Source organism: Numida meleagris, chromosome 1, assembly GCF_002078875.1.
Source record: "Numida meleagris isolate 19003 breed g44 Domestic line chromosome 1, NumMel1.0, whole genome shotgun sequence".
NCBI lineage: Eukaryota > Metazoa > Chordata > Aves > Galliformes > Numididae > Numida > Numida meleagris.
The window spans coordinates 91,269,248-91,292,056 of NC_034409.1; the positions used below are offsets into that span (position 1 = coordinate 91,269,248).

Consider the following 22,809-nt stretch of genomic DNA (forward strand, 5'->3'; position numbering starts at 1 on the left):
AATCATCTCCAAAGCCACTTTGTGTGGATTTCACTTTTATTTTATTGTTCTGGGGAATGCTGTAGCCTCCAGTTTTACCAAGGTCATTTTTCATCCAACAAACTTAATATAATTAGTATCAATTCTGTATTTTGTGAGGCTCACATTGGAAGTTATTAACTGTGTTTCAAGTGGTGTGTCAGAGAAAGCAAGGGCAGACAGTAATCTTTTCAGCTTCAAAGGCACAGTTGATGACTTTAGTTCACTGGTTAGTGAAAAAGACGAGCATTTTTTATTAAAGGTGTTAGCAATAAATTTGAAACTAGAAGCATTTTTCCCTCTTTTTCTTTCCTTTCCTCATTTTTACACCTTGTCAGCACTGTTTCAGTCTTTTTTAACATCCCACACGATCCTGGAACAGTTGCTTTAGTTGCCCTTCCTGTTAACTGCAATGATGCCCAGTTGTATAATCCTGCTTTTACCCATTAAGCATTTCATCAGTATCCTCACAGCACAGAACTTAGGAAAATCTTCCTTACACAGTAACTTCAGAAAAAAAAAGACCTCCATGTTTGCTGTCATTATCTTTAAACACCATGGAAATCTCTACTTAAGAAAAAATAAATCTGAAACTATGTTAGACTTGTGCTTTGATATAAATACATCATCAACAAAACATATTCAACAGAAACTATTTGCCTAAGCTTTCTCCCCGCTAAAATGAATGTACTATATTTCCCTTAAAAATCATCACGGAAGATACACTAGACAATGTAGATGCCTTTACAGCAAACCAAATTAACCAAAAGACTTAATAAGCTTGCAAAGCCCATAGAGTCAATTCTTTCAAATAAATTTTGAAGTACATTTGCAGAGTTTCTTTACAATAAACATTCACTTCTGAGAAGTCTTCTTTTTTTTTCCTGAAGAAAGGTTTAACAAGAACCAATGCACGGTTGTTAACATCAGAGAAATTTAAGTGAGAAACAACAATCCATTTTGTAACAATGAGGATAGCTAACTGCTGAAGAGGAACATCAAGGGAAAATGTGGATTCCATTTTTTTAGGTCTTAAGTCTAGATATGTTCTGGTGAACATTCTTTTACAAAATAAAGGTTTCTGATCCTCATTATAAACCTATATGAGTGGAATCTATACAAGGTTTTAGGTTGACTGACCTAGTGGCTCCCTCTGGACTTAGCAGATCACAGATCTTAATCTATGAATAACTTATTAAAGTGCATACCGTCTCACTGAATATTAATGAGATTCCATGTATGTAAGGTACTGTCATGGTTTAACCCATTAGGTACGTAAGCACCACGCTGTCATTTGCTTGCTCATTCCCCTTCCCAGTGGGATAGAGGAGAGAATTAGGAAAAAAAAGTAGAATTTGTGGGTTGAGATAAAAAATAAAGAGGAAAAAAAGGATAATAGTAGTAATAATAATAAATATATACACAAAATAAGCGATGCACAAAGCAATTGCACACCACCCACCAACCGATGACCAGACAGTCCCTGAGCAGTGTCTGCCTGCCCAGCCTACTCTCTACCATTTTCAAGTCTCTTTGCATGATGTCATACAGCATGGAATATCCTTTTGGCCAGTTTAAGTCAGTTATCCTCGTTCTGTTACCCCCATCAATTCCTTCTGCCCACTCCACAACCCTCTCACTGTCAGGACAGAGAAGTTGAGAAACAAAAATGTCCTTTGCTCTGTACAGCACTGCTCAGCAACAATTAAAACATCGGTGTGTTATCATAGAATTGTAGAATGGCCTGGGTTGAAAAGGACCGTAATGATAATCGAGTCTCAACCCCCCTGCTGAGTGCAGGGTCGCCAACCACTAGACCAGGCTGCCCAGAGCCACGTCCAGCCTGGCCTTGAATGCCTCCAGGGCTGGGGCATCCACAACCTCCCTGGGCAACCTGTTCCAGTGCGTCACTACCCCCTGAGTGAAAAACTTCCTCCTAATATCTAACCTAAATCTCCCCTGTCTCAGTTTAAAACCATTCCCCCTTTTCCTATCACTATCCACCCTCATAAACAATCGTTCCCCCTCCTGTTTATATGCTCTCTTCAAGTACTGGAAGGCCACAATGAGGTCTCCCCGGAGCCTTCTCTTCTCTAAGCTAAACAAGCATCAACACAGTTTTTCTCCTAAAGCCAAAACATAGCATCATAGCAGCCACTGTGAACAAAATCAGCTCAGTCCCAGTTGAAACCAGGATAGGTGCTACAAACAAGAAAGGCTCCTGTTGAAGAAATTATTCACAAATTTGCTCCAAACCTCACAACCACCTGTCAGCTAGGCACCATAAACTGAATTAATCAATTTGCAAGCCAAACTGTTTGTAGAGCTGTAAATGCTTGATGCCAAATTTCTCTTGTAATCAATGGAATTCTGGCTCTGAAAGCAGCAGGTATGAGGCAAAAATATCTACAAATAATTAAACTATTTTGGAAGTAACAAGATTACTGGAGTGTGGAAACTTACAAGCATTGCTGGAGTATGATGTTATTACAAATAATGTAGTTTTTGCGCCTCATGTACATCTGACTGCTGAAAATGACTACACATTTATAAAATGTAGGAAATGTTATGACTGAGATCAATTCTCATTTAGAGCTCAAATGAAAATGGCCAGTATGGCTGCAGTCCTTAGTATACATGGTCTTTGATGCTATGCTTTATGCTGAGGTCTGGTACTGATGCCTTCAGTCATTCACAGGCAGCTTTTTGAGAGGCCTGTGCCTCCCGGTTACACATGGAGGCTAGGCAGGAGTGCCAACACCCTGCAGTTGGTAGCACCTAAGGTGAAAGCCCAGGATGAATTCTGAGCCAAGGATTTTCTTTGAAGAAAGCAAGCATCCTTCCAACAGAAGAGACTCTTAATTTGGAAAATCTCTAGCACTGTTAGCTTACAATAGAGACTGTCAGACTGCATAATTCATATGCAGTAGGAAAAAAAAGCACCGTGATCAGAGCTCAGGTTGCGAATGTTTGAATTTCTGACGCATTGCTGAAGCCTCTTAGGAGCTCAGCTATATAATGGAATCTTTATCAGACCATCAACCAATTGTGATACTTATCTGTACACTGTTGCATTTTGGGTTAAGTGATAAACCATCAAGGCTGGAAATCACGATGTACTTTTTAAGTTGCATACTTCATTACTGCAAGCTGACAGCTGGACGGATTTGTTAGCACTAGAAATATTTGTTCCAGACACAAAGAACAGGCTCCTAATATATAATACGATGATATTTCCTTTCTCTCACATCTTCACTGTGCCCATTTTGTAATTTATGTCTCGTATTTATAACGTTTATTTACATGGCAAACTGTCAACAGTATGAAATCTCTTTTGTTTTGTGCTAGAATGCAACAGCTTCACTTCAGGAATAATATGACCAAATAACAAGGACATAAATTTTCATCTTTTATCATGAAAACTGTTAAGCAGAGAAAAATGCAATTTTCTAAATTCCAGATTTTTTTTGTTTAATTTTTTCTACAATAAAAATTGAAAATCCCACATATTCCAAGGCAAATGAGGAAACTAGTATCATGTGGGTTCATCTTGACAGAATTTTCATTTTTGGCCAGGCTGCTTTACTGCAATGTGCATTGACCAGAGGATTGCTCTTAGATTGATATCACAGCTATAAAGCCTATTTTAACATAGTTTGAGAAATGGGACTTCCACACAGAAACATTTGGTTTTGATTTTGGTCTACTCACAATATAATCATCAGAATATTTCCATTTTTTAGCATGAAGTAATAGTAGGGGTTCACATTTAGTTTCATGCTGCACAAAAAGGTACTTCCATTCACAACTGCAATCTAAGACTACTTACTGCCCCATTGTTCTATCTGCTGCAAGCCACAAGAAAACATCTTCTTTGGATGCAATAGAATCCAAAACTCCTAGTCTTTTTCTAATGAAAAAGATGATTTTCATCTTATTTTTGTACAGCCTCTAGCTTGAAGCTAACATGTTTCGCCGAAGATCACCACACATGTGAGCATGTGCCCATGAAGGTCATGTACACCATGACCATGGTGGGGTGGGAGTACTGGGGGAGCTGCCGCCTGTGGGGACTCATGCTGGAGCAGAGCTTGAAGAACTGCATCTTGTGGGAAACTCAGATGGGATCAGTTCAGGAAGGAGGGAATCCACACTGGAGCAGGTGCAGAGAACGACCATGAAGTAGCAACAGAAATGAAGTGTTATGGACTGATCACAGCCCTTGCTCCCTGTTCCTTTGTGCCCGCTGGGGAGAAGAAACAGAAGAGGGTGCATGAGGGAAGGCTTTTTTTCGTTTGTTTTTAGTTCTCACTGCTCAAGTCTGTTACTAGCAACAGACAATAAGTTACATTAATCTCCCGATGCTAAGTCTTATTTTGCCCATGGCAGCAAGTGGTGAGGGATCTCCTTGTTCTTATCTCAACCCATGAGCCTTTTTTTCAGCATATTTTCTCCCATTGCTCTTATGAGAGTGAGAGAGCAGTGTGGTGGAGTTTAGCTAGCGATCAGTGTGAAACTACCAAAATCATAAACCAACTTATCTCAAATTTTGTCCTCTTGCTCTCTAGGCACATTGGATATCTGCTTTGGGTTTCTCCAGGGTTTCTCCTCCCTGTTGCACAGAAGCCTAGGATTTCGTCAAAGAGCCAAATGTTTGCTGATGAGTTGAGGCTATACACAAACACAGCTGTGGAGTTTTCCTTCCAGTATCAGAGCACCCCGTAGCAGAGGACAAGGAAAAGGAGGTAGACAGTGTTATGCTCCTGCAGCTCCCATCCACACTTGCTGGCTAGTAGTGGACCTTGGGAGACTAGGCACAATTTCTCCCTAGTCTACTCTATTTTGACCATGGAAATACCAAGGAATGGAGAGGCACTTTCTATTCCTGGCCCCTCTTAACATTTGGTTGGAGATACTTGTCAGGGAAGGCTTCCCAGCTACTGATTTGTAGCCTGTTGGCGTTTCTTCTGGGTAACAAATACTAGTTCTAGTATTCTAACAAATACTAGACCAGTGACAGCTCTGAATGTTTCAAGACATAGGTAAAGAGGCTTATAAAATAAGTTTGGACTTTCATCACAGTCTAAATGAAGTTTGCTATGCTTTATTAATTCACCTTCTAAACAGTGGGGCAACAAGCAGAATGAAAAATTGATCCAACGAAAGAATACATGATAATATCAAGAGATAGCAGTTCTTGCAAAAGGAGAGGTAAAGGCTAGAATGTCTGATGGGGAGAAAGATAGTCTGAAGAACTATCCAGAATCTTGCTTTGAATGTCAAATTGTTTGGTCTTCTGGGAAGCCCAGAAGTTGCATAAATCAGTAAAAGATTATTATAAGAGAAAGGAAAATGAGAAAGAAGAAATAAAAAACTGGAAAGTTGTAATTCTGTTACCTGGTTTGAGTAAAAACAGGCACAAATTAGTTTTTATGATGCTCTTACAGCTATAAAGTAGTATATAAAACAAGCTTTTAGCATGCTGTCATACAAAACTGCTTTTAACATTAGACAACGATTTTATTTACTATCAGAGTTGAATGCAGGTAAACATAAGCGCCTACACCTAAGATATAACTCTGTCCATGTCTCCCTTGTCCCTCACATATCTTTTGTCCCTTCTGTATCTTTTCCTTTCCTTGCTGTTTCTTTCTCTGTCCATACCTCAAAGCACCAAGCTATGAGTACTGCTCCGAAAGTAATGCCTCCTATTTTATAATGTTGACCCAGGACATCAGAGGCAGATGTCAGTGGTATGAAAGTAGAGGTTGAACCTTTCCACCAACATTCAGCTATGTTTTGTCACCATGCAACAGGTGGTAGCAGAAGGGAACTCTGCTACCATGGGGTTTCTGAAGTGGAAGTATATATGAAGTAAAGGTGTGTCACTGAATTCCTCCATATGGAAAGAATGGCACCCATTGACATTCATCACAACTTGCTGAATGTTTATGGAGACCAATGAGGAGTGAGCACAGTGAGGGGTGGGTGGTACATTTCAGCAGTGGCAACAGAGACGTGAAATATAAGCCAAGTTCCAGAAGGCCATGCATAGCTGTCACACCATGAAATGAAGAGTATCTCAACCAGCTCATCTGCACAAGTCTGCTAATGATGGTGACTATGTTGAAAAATAGTGTTTTGTAGCTGAGAATTTGCTCTATCCAGTAGTGTTATTGTGCTCTTAGTATCTGCTGCTGTTTCCATGGAAATAAACAGAGGTCACAGGTCACTACTTTTGGAGTAACCTACATATCTTAATAAGATAATTTGAAAGAAAAACGAAGTCACAAGCAAAAACTGGTAATGCTTAACATTCTTTTGATATGAAAAGAACTGAAGATATAAGTATTGTCCAAATAATTCATGCATTTTAACTGCCTATAATGAAACAACTAATTGGGTCTTTTTTCTTCTTTTCTCTCATGATGACTACAGAAAAGGGATGAAAAGAAGGTAATTTTCTAGCTAGGATTGTTGTAATTTACACTATTAAATGGAAATATTCACATTTTCAATTTATAGTAGTTTATCAAAATAATCACACTCTTAAATCTTTTATTAATCCACAATTAACTCTTCTTCTAAATTTAGTTCTCCAAATATCCTTTAAGAAAGCTTTCTTACCAAAATGGTAAAAGCAAAGAGGATTAGAATAAAACAGTGATTTAACAATGATTTTTTAAATTTTATATGTGAATGTGTATTTGTATTGACTTTGTGAACAACCTGACTATTCAATAAACTGACTTTGCAAAGCAGCTGCCTGGGTCCAACCTCATATCTCTGCTATGTGCAATGTTTTTTGGAGATGTTTTTAGAGATTGCTATATAAAGCTGTGAACGTTCTGGCACAGTCATTACAGAAATGAGTCAGTTGAGACTGACTCACTCAGATACATGGAACAGAACTGAGTGGATCTATCTTTTGAGCTTGGAATGCTCTTGCAATGTGACTTTTACACCTATTAGTGTGTGTAGGGGGGGATAGTGGAAAGTTGTGAGATTTCAATCTTTAATAAGTCAAAAAAGAGGTTTTATAACCTCTGACATTTTTTTTTCTTGCCAGGAAAGAGATATAAATGAAAAAAATCTTAGGGAAGAGGGGAATGATTAACATAATGCCAAGACTGTGAGAGGGTTTTATGCATATTTGTGTGTCTAAAGACAGAGAGCACAAGCTTTTATCTTCTGTGAACCCAGAAGCATGAAGAGTTGTTACGAGTGGAGGTGACTTCTATACTGTTAACTATACTCTCTCTTCACCTACAGGACTTGGAAGGATTGACACAGAATCATCTAGTTATGTTATGTTAACAAAGGATTTCCACAAGAGAGGGATCCCTCTTTCCACTACTAGGATCAAATCCCCAATCTTTTTTGCCTCTTCCCAGTAATAAAAGCAGTAGTAAGGATCCACAAAGAGCTTTAATAAATGTTACATAAACCTGCTAAAAAAGGAGACTACCTATACAATGTATTCCTTCTTTAGACCCCTTGAATTGTTTCTTATAATACATTTTATTCTGATTTTGTTGTACATTCCTCATCATGGTTATTAGCCTTTAAGATACCCTTGACAAATATATAAAAGACAATACTCTTCTCTGACATCAAATTATGTTTAGACTTTTGAGTTAGTAGGTAATGTACCGGTAAAAGAATAATTAATTCCTGAAGGACTGAACATAAAAGCAAGTTTACGTTTGTCTGAGAAAGTGAAAAGTTTGACTAAAGAAGATGTTTATGAATTATCATGCTATTATCTAACTGGATCAGTAACTTTTTCTCATGCTATTTACTAAACTCCATGCAAATTAAGAAAGAGATGGGTCACACAGTTCCAGAAATAACTGATGATGGTTTGGATTTTTTTCCCATTAATTCAGGCTTCTGGTAATGAGAAAGCACAATCATCATAATATAAAATGCCTTAGATTCAAAGGCTCACCAGGATCCTTAAATCCTGTAGTGTATTTCTGTAATGGCATTTCCTGTGACTAGATGTAACATATCCTCAAGGTGGACTGTGTAAGAGTCTTGCAGAACACAGGAATGTCCTGTGAAATTTACCTGAGGTGATTCGTAAGTATCTAGTAATAATTTTAGAACAGAAGTAATGAAATCCACTCAGCAAGAATATTATATCAGCTATTGGAAGTCCAATCAAAAGATATCTCAGATATTAGAAATCCATTTCAAAGATTCTGCTAATTAGTATGTTACAACCCTATGACGTGGAGTAAACTTCTATTTCAAGGTATGATCAAACAAGAAATAAGAAACCAAGATATAGAGAAATGCTACTTCTAACCTTCCTGAAAGCAAAATAATAAAAAAATAATTAAAAGAAAGGTTCTGTAGGTTGCAGGTATACAAATAGCTTCCCAACTTCATGCCTTTATGAACTCCTTCAAGTCAGAATTCTTATTGGAATATGCAGCAGAAGTGTCCAAGGAAAATATGTTTACGTGGCTCTTCTTGTTCAGTCAGAAAAAGATACTACTGAAAATTTGAACTTCTCCAAGTTGGTTCTTATGCAACTTGTCCTCTGGTGTGTAGATGCTACAACAATCTAGACAAGGTTCAGTTTAGCATTTCAGAACTGGCAGAACACTGCCCTCACATCATTTGCTACAGGTTTATGAACATTATTTAAGATTCCAAGAGAGAGAGGGGGTGACAAGACCTACGGAGAGCATCTTGTCCATTTCTCTCTGTCATGGGCATGAAGTATTTTTAAAGAAAGCAAATCTGATGAAGGAAATTCTATAACTGATATCTATGCTGTACCACTGCCTCCTCTACATTTAAAGTTTCCCCACTAAATGCCTTTGCCTCTAATTCAGAGGATTCATTTTCCTGCTTGAACCTGGAAAATAACTCTTTCAAAACTCTTTCAAACTTCCTTTCAAATACAAGCTATTCTAGAAACAGCTTTCCTGAAACCCTTTGTCCCTCAGATTATCTGACCAAAAATCTTACCTATCAGTTCCTTGAGTTTGAAACAATCTCATCTTCTCAGTCATTTTGCAGCATTTCATTTCTAAGAGAATTTCTGATCTTTCAGTGATTGATCACTTTCTCCTGATCTTCTTCCATTTTCTCTTAAGTAGTATCTCTTTGTTACTGTAGCACTAAACTGCACGCTTTACAATATGCACTAGAGTAGGAGCCTAGAAGAGTGTCTTCTTTTCCTGCTCTTCTTTTTATTGCAGGGCATGCATATGGTGAAAATGAATGCTTCACAGTAATGGAAAATGAGGTCCTAACTGAAAATTGCGAGGGAACAGAATACCTGAATCACATTGGTACGCTAAATATACAAGCACATCACAGATATAGGTTAGTTATGATCACATGACATGATCAGAGAACAAAACAATCAAGGACAGCAAACACCAACATGGAACACCAAGCACTTTGTCCTTCCAGAATACAAGCTCCCAGAAAGCTGGGAAGCTTCTTCTGCTTGACTCAAAACACTCCCTTTAAAGATACGATCATCTCTATCATTTGGTTCCTTTTCCAAAAATGTTTCTCTTACTATTACTTAGCCTTTGGAGCACTTGGCTGTTTTCCATGGTCTCTCCATTTTCATTTTTTTTTTTTTCTGGAGAGAAAGGACTATTTTAGCATTTTTTTTCTTTTTACATTTCACTAAGATATTTTTTTCACACTCTAGGCAATATTAAGGCTTAAAAATGTAATTTCGGTTTTGACATTGGTTTATTACATGAAGGCCACAATATTAACATATGAATGTTCTGTGGAGGTAGGAACTGCATGATCTCATACCATCACAACCCTTATACAATGAACTTGTATTTAGCTCAGCTTATTCTTGCAAGTTAAGTTGGTCACTGCAACTGCCTCATAACGATGCCTCCAGAAAGCAAGGATTTCATAACATTGTCTTAACTTCCTTGGGATAGTTGTAACTCATCATGTGAATATGGCACTGTAATAAATGAATATTATTTCTTCTCTCCTTGCACAATGAATGCCATCTAAAGATCACACAGGAGCTGTCTCCCATTTCATATACTGTGAGAAATATATTAACTATTCCTTAACTCCAAGATGATAACCTGTGAAATCCTGCAGACACATCTTCACTGTTGAACAGTGAGTTTCTGATGAGTCACTGAATATAACCATAAAATTAAGCTTTCACTCATAACAAAGCAAAGCAATACTAGAAGCATTAAAAAAAATTAGAAATAAGAACACCTAAGTTACGAACACCTTTAATTCTAAGAGTAACAAAGGTTATAAGATATGATGCCTCTTTGTTACCAAGCAGGATTGAAGCAACAGTAATTCCAATGCGAAGACACTTATCTTGCTTTAAACATTAGCACCCAAAATAACCAGTCTTAAAAGGTCATGTTTATTTAAAAATAGCTTGCTTGCATTTTACATTCAAGTTAATTTACTAACCTTAAAAAAATTAAATGCAAATGTATACAAATAATTTAAGCATCCTGTCAAAGTTCACATACATACTGCTAACACAATTAAAGTATTCAAGGTCATAAGTAATTTTCCTTATCCACGAACCATCATATGGATAATTCTATTAAATTTACTTTGAACTCAAATGTTTGAACTCTCTCTTCAGCAATTTCTATTCTTTTTAAAAATCAAACCTATAATTTCCTATTTATAATGTGCTTTTCAGGCCATAACAAAGAAGCATACTGTACCTCTGGTGCTGATGGCTGTTGCCGATGTGGTTGTGCTGGTTGTTAAGGCTACAGTGGTTGTGACTGTTGCAGTGGTAAGGGAGGGGATGACAGTAGTGGGAAGCAAAGTGTTGAAAACATCTGGTGAGTGGAAAAAAAATATAAAATAAAATCATATCATGCAAACAAAGGAGAACTGTAATAGTGGTTTAATTTGTAAATACAAGTATGTCAAAATGACTAAATTAAAACATGATTAACACAAATTATTACAGGTACAACAGTGGTACCTTTAAATTCTTGACATTATATCACTCTCAATTTTTATAGTCAATGTGCTAGCATACAGAATTTAAAATACTGTTAAAATGAGCAAGTTTCCACAGATCTGGAGAGTGAATGTTTAAGTGACAAGAATCCATTTCTTCACTGAGCCATTTTAAATGTCTCACATAGTAGAAACCATATACGGATGAAACATGCTGTGTCAGAGTGGGAGATGAAAGAACAACACCATCATGCTAAAATAAACACACACATGTTAACGAGAAATGGCTGTGTGTTAAAACACCCACTTTCAGACAGACTCGATGGAAGGAAAAAGGGGAGAAAATGCTACTAACTATAAGAGCTGCTTTTTCCGGATTGCTTTTCTTCTTCCCACACACTTGTTTAAGACACAGCTGTCTGCTAAGATCTAGAGCAGAGTACATTTCAAAATCTTTACCCTAATTAGTGGGCAGTCATCTTGCAATCATCCTTAATACATGCATGTTATCATTAATATATAGCTTAGAACTGAAAGATCAGAAAGGCCAATTATATTACTGTTAGAAAGTAAGTATACAAGTCAGAAAAGATGCAAGACCCCAATGACAGCATCCTGCAAAACCGTTCAGCTTCTGATCAAATACAGGTATGCCAAGCACAGGCAGCTGCCACTTCATTGCAGAGGAACCAACAAACTGTTGCAAAACGTTCCTGTACAGAGCAGAACATAACCAGATGTACAGATAGAAAATACTTTGATTACACTGCCAAAAGCAATAAAGACCAGTATCACTTTGCTTATAAGGTGATTGCAGGTTTTAAAGAACAAACAAAGAAAAGCCCTGAAGAGAGCTACAGAAAAACACTTCTGTGAGGAAGTAAAAAGCATCTGACAATTTTCAGATTATTTATACCACAGCTTTAAAAGGAGAGGACTAGTTTCTCATCAATTGATGGTAAGTAAGTCATTCCGCACTGATTTCAGGAAAAGACATTTCTGAAGGGTGCTATTCAATGCAACGCAATAAAGGAGCACAAACCTGACCCATGATCTATCTTCCCTTGCTGTGGAAGGAAATGCAATTGGTGTCTGAGTACCATCAATTCTGACTAAAATCAATCGAAGCTAAAGCAGCTCAGCCCTTTACAGTATCGGACCCAACAGAAGATATTTCAGAGACAGGGTTCATGAGTTCAGCATAGCATAATTATTCCCTTAAGACTTCAAATTATAATGTTTGCCTTACTTTCATGATGGATGACAGATTACTTTGCCACTTAAAAAGTTTCCTTGTCAGTTAATATCTATGAGTCACCTGTATTATTACTCCGTATTATTCTGGTTTGGATGAACACCAGCATTATTCCCTCCAGAACCTATACCAGTGGGATTTCCCACTTGGAAACCTTCAGAAAATGGCATGAGATCTCTCTTTTGTCTGCTGTACACTGATTTTTACATCTGTTTTGCAATATGAAATATTAGAAATCAGAAAAATTAGAACAGGTTTTTCAAAAAAGCCAGTGTAGCCACGTTAATCATCAGGAAAAACTGCCACACTACCTGGAATGTTAGTACCATGATAATTAAACAGAATGGAGTTGAACAATCATTAGAAATAAATTAACATTTAAAAAAATACGTTGTATGCGATGATCTATGCAATTTCTTTCATAAAGGGAAACTTCTTAGATAAGTATCTGTTCAAAATGAAATCAAACAGGGAAACAAAAATACCTCCTTCATAAGGATAGTAAATCCTTGTTTAGTAGAAAAGCTTTACAAATCAGCCCTGTACATAAAAGCTAATTAAGGTGACTTTACTTCCCATAATTATCTTTCTTAAATATGTTATTTACTTAATACTATGCAATGGCAAGTCAACTGCAAATGGCAAATTATGGTTTTATGACACAGTTTTTTTGTTCTACGAACACACTGTCTACCCAGTTTTCCACACTCTAGATTACACGAGTCCCTAGTGAATTTAGAAGCTTGTTTTTTTCTGCTTACTCTTCTAATTGAAATATTTCCAGCAAGATTTATTATATTAAAAGAAAGCCGATGTAGGAAACTGAGACTGGTTAACAAGAACTAGAATATACAAGTATTTTAATACAGATACAGTAGGTTCATCTTTTCTGATCACATCAAGAGTAACAAAAACTTATGCAGAAATTAGTTTCCTGATTGAAGACACTAACTCTGACGCAAAACATCAATGTGGCAGCTTGTCAGAAGCCTCAGAGAAAAACATATTTCCTCAAAGGAAACATCAATGCAAGGAATAGGACTGGCTTTGCTTCTTTCTTACCAGAGAAAGGAGAAATTCACCATGCAAATGATGGCAGCTGGTCTGCTTTGCTCATAGCATTGCAGCTACTTGCTCTCAATAACCAAAGAACAAGACAGGAACCAGAATCAGCAAGGCGAGTTCAAAGAAAACTAAGTTTAATGGGATCTATCCTTTAATGATGAGTGTGTCATGGGAAAGTATGCATAAAGTGACAAAATAGCCAACTGCCTTACCATCAACAAATTTTGGAACTCTTGCATCAAATTTATTCTTAAAATCTATCTGGGGCAGCCTAAGCCTAGATGAAGATTAGCATTCTAAATAGCACTTGAACACCACATTCGTGAAACTTATTTATTTAGGCCTACCAGTCCTATTGAGTCTCTGTGACAGAAAGGCTCTTTATCAGTTTTTCCAGGAAGATTTATGGGTTCCTGAGAAAATCTTAATGTCTTTGCCTTGAAAATGTGTTTTTTGTTGTTGCTGGATTTTTTGTTTGTTTGTTTCTTATTTGAGAGAATGCAGAACACAGGCCTCAAAAGAAAGAATAATAATATGCAGCACCCTTCATTTTCTCCTTGTTTATCGAAGATGTGGGAGGTAAGGGAGTTTGGTAGCTCCAAAAATCAGACAGATTGCAAATATGATCTGTAACAGAGTTATATATAAACAAAAGTTATATATAAAATATAAACAGAGCACAGGCTTCTGTTTAAGGCATATGAATCTCCATCAGTATTTTAAAGAGGGTATGCTGTTCCATTTAGATGTCAGAAAAAGGTATTACCATTTGACTATATGTGTTTCTATACAACTTTTTTTGGCAGCATTTTCACTTTGGGGCACACTTACCACGCCCCTAGTGAGGCAGATCCCTGTGTTACCCTCACCTTCCTTTTCAGCAAGAGGAGAAACATACTGTCAAAAGGGCTACATAACTTTGATCTCTCCTTGAGTTCTCTGTCAAGAAGTATCCTAATAGCATGGATTTGCAAACTTCAGTGCAGCAAATGTGTGTTGCAGAGATATTTAATTCTATTTTCTGGCCTTGCAGTTTCTGAATCTGGTTGTACAGAATGTTCAGCCAAAAACAAATTTTTGTTTATGACTTTCATGCCCCTAAACACTGAGGATCACTATGACCACGGGACCATGTAGAGTGGAACTTTTTAATTCAGGTGGCCATACCCAAACCAGTGCACCAGATCGCTGTTTCCATAATACTAAAGTATTAATCCTCATCTTCCTGTGAAGCAAAAAATAGCCATATTTTGCAGATGGGGAACCAAAGAGGATAGAAAAGCCATGCTGAGAGATATAGAAATCAAACAATAATTGTCACTGTTAGTTTAGAGATCTCACTACTATAATGAATGTTTAGTGTAACATATTCTATAAAAAATTCAGTAATGTAATAAAAATACATAAAAATATGTATTCATCACCTTGCTATCTCTGAAATACGAACAATACACTGAGAACTAATTGTTTCCATAAAAGTTTTTGGAAACAGAAAAGGGATTAGATATCACGCAGAAGAGAATTCTGGACTCTATACTCAAATCTTTTCCATGATTGTTCCCACAGGTTACACGCGAAACTGGAACTGGATTTTCAATGAAAGATGATTCAGTGGGCACAGAGAGAAGCATGGAGAAGGTTTTAAGGGTGTTCTTCATGGAACACTACAGTATGTTAGCAGGACTTTAAGCCACACTAGCAGTGGCAAGGTGAAGGCAGACAGCAAGTAATCCGACAGCTGACTGTGAATGGATAGTGGAGAAAGGAGGAGAATGCAGTGCTTGGCTTGTTTGGGAGGCTGCTCTTTAGGAGAGGCACAGACCCAGCTGCCTCTCCTTCTCTCTTGAATTGATGCTGCATTCTTTTTAATCTAACAGAAGACATTCATCCATTTAAGTGCAAGGAGCCTGGACAATTTACTCTCACTGCAGATTTGGCCCTAAGCACTTTTACTCTCCATTTCCAAATAAATGAGAAATGGTTCTGTTTGGTTCAGTAGGCTTACATGAAACACAGATCTGACCTATTGAGAATTTTTGACTTGTTTTGTAAAAAAAAAAACAACTGATAAGCTGGAATGACTGAGCACAATTCAGACAACAATGGCTGCAGTTGATAAAAATGTAAAGGTTTTTGTTTCAAGCTTGACAAAGTCAGACAGAAAAATTAAAGGACAGCGTGATAATGATAGATGGCCCGTGCTGTATTTTCACTAAGAGCAAAAGAAATTTTAAGTGGTAAACTGAACTGAGTGATGACCTACCTGGGAAACAACCTCACTACTCTGCACAAAATTTAATCAGTCTGTGGTATGTAGTACTAAATAATTTAGCAACGTTTTAAATTCAAAGGGAGCTGCATTTAGAGTTGCTCCCAGAAAATGGGATTGAACAAAGGGATCATTCAGTTTGAATATCATATGCCAATATCTCCTTTGCACTTTAGACTGAATGATCATGAAGCCTTGCAGACATGAGGTCAAGGGGTTCTCTTTACTAATTGATTCAGATTTATGAAACTCTGAAATGGCAGTTATGTGCTTGACATTTTTCCTAGCAAATCAGATGTCATTAAAAAATATCCAAAATCTTTTAATAAAAGCCTCATGTAGACCTAGATTGCTAGCTAAAACGATTAGAGACTAGTGGTGGATGAGTTCATAATGCAAGATACGCAGCTGGGCTAAAATGGCCAGGCAGCTTCGGAAGGATAGAAAATAAATTCACATAGCACCATGATTCTAAGATGTTTAGTGGCCCTCTAGGTGGTATTAAATGTTGGAAAATGTGGGAGCTCATTAAGGTTTGATTTAACATACTTTGGTTGCTCAGTTAATACAGAGGAAAAAACCAAATGTTAAGATATTCCAGAGTATCGATTTCATTGAGTTCTCTGTGTTCTCACAGAAACTTTAACAGTTTTTTTCCTATTTTGAAAGCAATAGGTTTCAGTAGCAAATCAGGGACAACAATGTATTAAAATGAAGACAATGACTTCTACCTTTTTCAGAGTCAAGTCAATAAATGCTATTTGCCCAAATTTTATCCTTAGAAAATTAAGAATGTAACAGCAAAGAACCAAATCCACTTCAATGTTAATACTCAGTATTGGCAGCATGGCATCATTTGTTTGTCAAAGTGACGACGTTATATCATATCATGGCATGTTTTATGACACATGCACTGACCAGAAGAGCTTATGACAAAATTAAAAGCATGATAAATATGAGAAAACGAGGATTAGTAGGAAGCTGACATTGAACTACAAAGTGAAAGCTAACTGTCCTTATTTGCCATAACTGTCAGAAAACAAGGAGTCATGACTCTCAAGCAGGTGACAAGAAAAAAGCAACGGGAAGGAAGTGCCTTAATATGGTAGGAAGGACATGGGAGGAGACAAGAAGTTCTTGTGCCTGAGGGTGGTGGTCAGCTCTATGACTTCCCTCCACGCCCAGGTGCAGATGCCCAGCTTGGGTCTGCTCTCTCTTGATATTGTGTCCCAACAAGCTCTTGCTGGCTTGGTTCTTCTGCCTGCCTGCACTGCCCCTGACAGAAATAAGCATGCAAGAGTTGAAGCTTGAGGGGCATATTCCAAAATTCTACCCACAGCTCAAACTGTGAACAAAAGCCATTGCTCCAGAGACACACAGTGCTGTGGAGTATGAAGTCCCTATGACAATCCGGGTAGGCCTGTGGGCACTCCCCACTGCCAGTCAGTGCCACCTTGGCAGGGAACAACTCAGAGAGCCTGGCCAGGACAGCAGCTTTCTTCCACTGCTCCTCCCGCAGGGCACAGGACAGCTCCTAGTAGCATTTGCTATTTCAAAAAAAAAAAAAAAAAGTTTTATCTGGCTAGTAAAACATGCACAGCACAGATGTTTCCACAAACATGGCTTTGTCACCTGGAGAGCAAAGTAGTATGTTACACTAACAGTTGCACATAGGGACCACAGGAATACTGAACCACAGGAAAGCATCTAACATGAATATTTAAGAGTTGTGCTAGTGACTGATAACTTCTAAAAAGAAGCCCTTCTGAAGCCCTTAGTGCTTACTTTAGAGATCATTTTGCTTCCCATATCACTCCGATGAATTTGCCATCAGCAGAAACTCCCTAGCTGCAGCTCCCTCATAAAAAAAGAAGTTTGCGAAGGAAGATCTGCAATGCTGGACTCTCGATTAATTGTCCATCAGACTCATTGTTTGCCACCATTCTAGCCATCTGAAGTGCTCATCGTTCTTGCTCTTTCTGATGTAGAAGAATGAAAGGTGACATAATGTACTATCTCACAATATACCTAGCCATTGCTGTTCAGTTTTGGTAGGGCAGAATTACATCCTTTGTACCAGAGAAAGCAAACAGGTTGTAATGTGGTATTTCTTCATTCCTACTTGTGCTAAAACCAGGTGACATAAAGAGAACATAAAAGGATACATTTGACAAGATAACTACTTGTTCTGATGAGTAGATATTGAAGACAACCTTAACATAAGGAAAATCTAAATTCTCAAGTGGGCGAACTTTCAGTACTGGAGAATTTGTTTTCAAGTGCTCTACTTTATTAGTTTTACTTTATCAGTGGTTATTAGCATAAAACGTACCTCTGAGGGCATATCAAGACAAGTATTCCACAGAAAAATTAATCTCCCATGTGCTGGAGTCACATGAATACAATACTTTAGACTTCCCCAAATGTATACTCTGAAAGAACTACTCTTTCCCAAATTACATTTTGCCAGTTGTGAAAAAAATCCTTTCACATTTTATAGTGGTAATATTAATAAAAGCCTATTGTTTTGTTTAAGGGAGCCATTCTGTCTTGCATGAAAGCTCATCTTTCTAATTTAAATAGTTACAAATAATGCAGTGAGCACATCAGTGAAGCTTATGCAATTTACCTGAAAGAACTTACGTAAAATTGGCAGAACATGGAGTAAGCTAAGAAAAAGGGTTTTGTAATTTGATACTCTAAACAAAAAGAACAGTTTTAAAGAACTGTTTGAGTCTGCAGACTCAAAAGAAGTAGCTGTACTTATAAAAGTGCATCTAGATGTGTCCTGATTTTGTTCATAACACTTCACTAACAAATTTATATACACTAAAGAATGGATCTCTGCCTTGAGTTTCTGTAAGATCATTTCTGAGATATAAGAGGAAAAAAAAGGGAAAAGGAGGTAGCATCATTCTCATTCCACAGCTAGGGAAATGAACACAGAATTATTAAATAGAGTATCTTATATCTTACAGTCCTCTGGTCATGATTAAGGAGTACGGAATGGATCTCCTCAGTCCCACTGCAATTTGCTACTGAAACAAACTCATTCAAAAGGAGAAAAGAAAATAAAACCTCTTAAAATTGCATTTCACAAAGCAACTGTCCTTATACCTGAAATGCCAGTTTCACTGCAATCAAGATGAAATGTTACCACAAAAGTCACCAACCACCAGTTTGACTTGTCCCAGGAGCACAGCATTCTATCATTATTAGTATGATATTCTAGGCCCATTGCCACAGCAATGTTAAAATGTAAAAATACATTTTTATTCTTTTAAGGTAAATAGACAAGCCATATTTCCTTGTTTCCCCAAGCTGTGAAATAGAAGTATTCAAAATTAAATGAAATAAAGTACCAGCATCTGGCCCTTGAAAATCTATAAAGAAAAGCTAATATACAACGCAAATTCAGACAGCCGCAGCCTTGAACAAAGATGACAGCTTTCTCAGAATGACACTTGACTTTTTCTGTGCAAAAAATTTCAAAAAACTCAGGCAGAATGGCACTAGGAAGAAAAAAAGAGGTCAAGGAGAATTCTCTAAAATTTCCCTCACAGGGAGTCAAGTGTTGAAACTAAATGGAGGTAAATAGATTGCTGATCTCTATTTTATTATGGTTGCTGCTTTCACTTCTCTGAGAAATTCCAGACAAATCACTGAAATTGCTTAAACAACACAAAACTCACTGCAATAATTTTAAGGTTAGTAAAAAGACATCAGATAGAATGCTATTTATTTTAAATTACTTTATTTCAAAAATCAGAGGGGTCCAACACTAATCTGAAATGCTTTGTCACAGTGGGATAGCTATATCCCATTGAAAATCAGCTTGGGCAAGTTAATGGCATCTTTGGAACAAAAAATATAGTTTACTGAACTTCTTTGCACTGTTTTTGATTAATAAACTTATTTCTCACATTCTTATTACCATAATACACCACCTGAAAGAACAAGGTCCTATCTTTTTAGTTGTCAATCTTTATGCTCTTTTTCTTTTTTTTTTTTTCTTCCCAAAGAGTGCTGTGCATTTAGTTGAATTCCCCCATGATGATGGCTTTGTATAACACTACATTGAAAGCTGGGACACATGCAATACAGTCAAGACTTGCTCTTATTGTAATTGTACAGCTTTCATTGATGTAGGCAGGTTATTTGGTACCTTTACTACCAAGCCATCAAATAAGACAGTTCCAGTCCAGTGGAATGCTGCAGTATTTGTTGTAAAGAGAAACTGGTCATATCTCCTTATTTATTTATTTATTAAAAACAAAAACAAAAAAAAAAAAAAAAAAAGAGAGAGAGACTTACAAACCAATGTAAATAGATTTCAGTTCCTGCTTGTGAATGGTGAAAGCAATCTAGAGCTCTCCTCATCCAAGCAGCAAATGAACACTGCAATGCGTTAGCCTCATTCCTCCTTGCTTCCTACCCATCAAGAATTAAGAAATGTGCAGAAAATTAAAAATAAAACAGAAACCACGGAGGGAGAAACCAATCCACTACTGCTATGACCCACAGAAATATCTAAAGAAAAGAAAGAGTTTACCCTGCCAAGTTCTTTTCCTGTCCTTCCTCCTCTCCTTTGGTTTGGTTTCCTCTTCACTTGCAGTGAGAATGTGGGTAGTTTCAACTGAAAGACACACCCTCTTCAGGCATGAAGTTACCAAGCAAAAGTAAGGTTTTTCTTCAAGGGTGTATTTGGGGACTAATTAAGTTTTGTGGATACAGGTGAAGGAAAGGTAAAGGAAATGCAGGCTAGAATATAAAGTAGATAAAGAAAAAAGAAATAAAATCATTAATTCTTCTACCTCCAAGCCTTCTAATAAAAGAAAAATAACCTAGACTGAAAATTTTTTGGACCATTCTTTCTAAAAATGACAGATTATCTTACATCATAACATGAATTTCACCACTAGTAGCAGATATCTAGAGATCTGTTCACAGATATTTGCCGGTAAGTTTCACCGAAAGGGGTTAAAGCTTTCTTTATTCTTGTAAGGTAACAACAGCCTCTTACAGGAAGTCAGGTTACTGTGAGAGATCCGCAGACAGCACTGGGTGTTCCAACCAACGTTATCACCTTTGGCAGATACGCACTCATACTTGAAAGCAATATTCTTTTTTTCTATTGCCTGAGAATGGTTTTGAGATATACCCTTACTGCCTTCCTGGCTACTGTTTGTGTCTCTTCCACTTTCTGTGTGAGTCATACAGAAAGATAAATGCAACACACTTTCCTGAAAGCTGTGAAAAATGTGGTGAATCTTTGGGAAAAAGGTCAAAGCAATTCACAGTAACCCATAACAATGTAGATGAAGATTCAATGCAGAAAGTCTATGTTATGATCTAGCAATAAATTAATATAAATTTGATTACAAAGCAAAGAAAAAAAATGCTGTGTTAGGTCAAGAATTCAAGAACGAAGAGCTAGAAAAAATAGTTCATGATTTCAGGTTAGAAGTTTCCTTTTTAGGGGGATAGGGTAAAGATATTTCCGTCCCAGCACAAATTAAAACTGAAGTTAAGCTGTGAAGAAAAATGTTATAAGGAGTTTGAAATTTTATCCAGGAAAATCTCACTTTCTTGTCAGTTTGATCAGTCTTTAGCTGGAGGAATACTGAAAACAAAGGGAAAAAGAACCACCTTATTTGTTCTAAGTAAAATAGTAGTAGAATACTGAAAGAAATATGAATTGAATATTTTTTTCATACAGATTTTTTTTTTTTTTACAATTTCTTTTTCTTGATATAGAAATGTAAGGCAAACTACAGAAAAAATAATAATTTGTTAATGATTAAAATTAGGAATAGAAAAACAGAATAATCAGAACAAATGATTACTAACAGAAAACTAAAGACGTTAGAAATATTAATGGTTTGAGATAAGCAAATTCCAGAGGGTATACTTCTCTCTGAGCTTCTGTCCTTTATATTTGATCAAAGACCTGAGATACTGAACTTCTCTCCGAGCTTCTAGCAAAAATGCAACATTTTTACAGAAATTTTCCTCAGTTCCCTTCAGTGGTAAGGTAAAGACTCAGGATGCTATGAGCAATTTCCCTAAAGCAATTATATCTGTCTCCGTTTGCTTAGAGCCAATGACTTGTGTTGCTTCCCCAAACTTTGTAATCTCAATTGGAACACAAAGTACTGATGTATCACCAGGTCACCATCACCGATATTTTAAGTATTATCACTATATAGCATATCATTTCTCTTCTCAAATTAAGTGAAATGATGAGCAACCTATTCTCAAAAGAAAGGTAAATTACAGAAGCACCATATCAGAATGACAGAGACAAAAGACCATTATCTGCATTCCACATGGCACACAGTGGTGCAAGAAAGATTATAGTTTGAAAATTGGAAAGTTACTTTAATAATTTCATTATGTGTTTGTTTTTTTTTGCTGTTGTCATAGGTGTTTCTTTTTGAATAATAAATTATCTTTCTTAAAACAGAAAATTATTAACAACTGTTTGACTTCAATTTCTCATCAGACTCAAGCGAAATTACTCTGTTAATAGTCTTATTTTCTTCATGAAGCCTGCATACGACATTCATAGATATGGCAATTTTTCAGTCTAACATCTCACCCAAAAAAGCCTGACTGAAGTAAAGTTCATGAAAATTAGAGGCAGACAATAGCAAAGCTTGAAATCCAGAAAAATTAGAGAGCAATCCATGATACCAAAGCAAATCAAAGTGATAATAAACTCGACAATACTATTTGAGAAGTACAGTCCAATAAAGATTATTTAAGAGCTCTGTTTGAAAGAGCAACAGTACCATATCTAGCATGTGTAGTTAAACAAGTGCTTCAGTTTAGATGCTCTACCCATATACAACCAACAAAATAATTAATTCAATGCATATTGTGTGTGGAGAGGAATTCTCATTACCATTCAAAACTTGCATGCAGTATTTTCCTTTTCAGAAATCACAGAGGGAGTCCGAATCAAGAACTATCACATTAGCCAATTACACATGTACATAGAAAATTAAATTTCTTTAGGTACTGTATATTATTAAAGACATGATCCAATCCTACATTTTTTAGAATAAGCACATTGATAACTTTTATTTAAATAGGAATGAGCTATATCTGTTTTAATAGGTAGTTAGTGCTGAGTATTCCATTTAAAAAGAAATCATGTTATCTAACAAAATTACTATTTTAAAACTTTTCTTTAATCAAAACCAGTATTTTAATGTAAAACTGTATAAGTGTTAAACAGGTT

General features: G+C 36.7%; 1 protein-coding gene across 1 annotated transcript in view; it reads right to left on the bottom strand.

Annotated features, from left to right (window-relative positions):
- CADM2 (cell adhesion molecule 2) overlaps window positions 1-22,809 on the bottom strand; it is a gene marked incomplete in the record, with an annotated part of 648,988 nt that overhangs the window by 49,615 nt on the left and 576,564 nt on the right. The window contains 1 exon segment of the mRNA XM_021402877.1: window positions 10,728-10,847. Coding sequence (XP_021258552.1) covers window positions 10,728-10,847 — 120 coding nt within the window.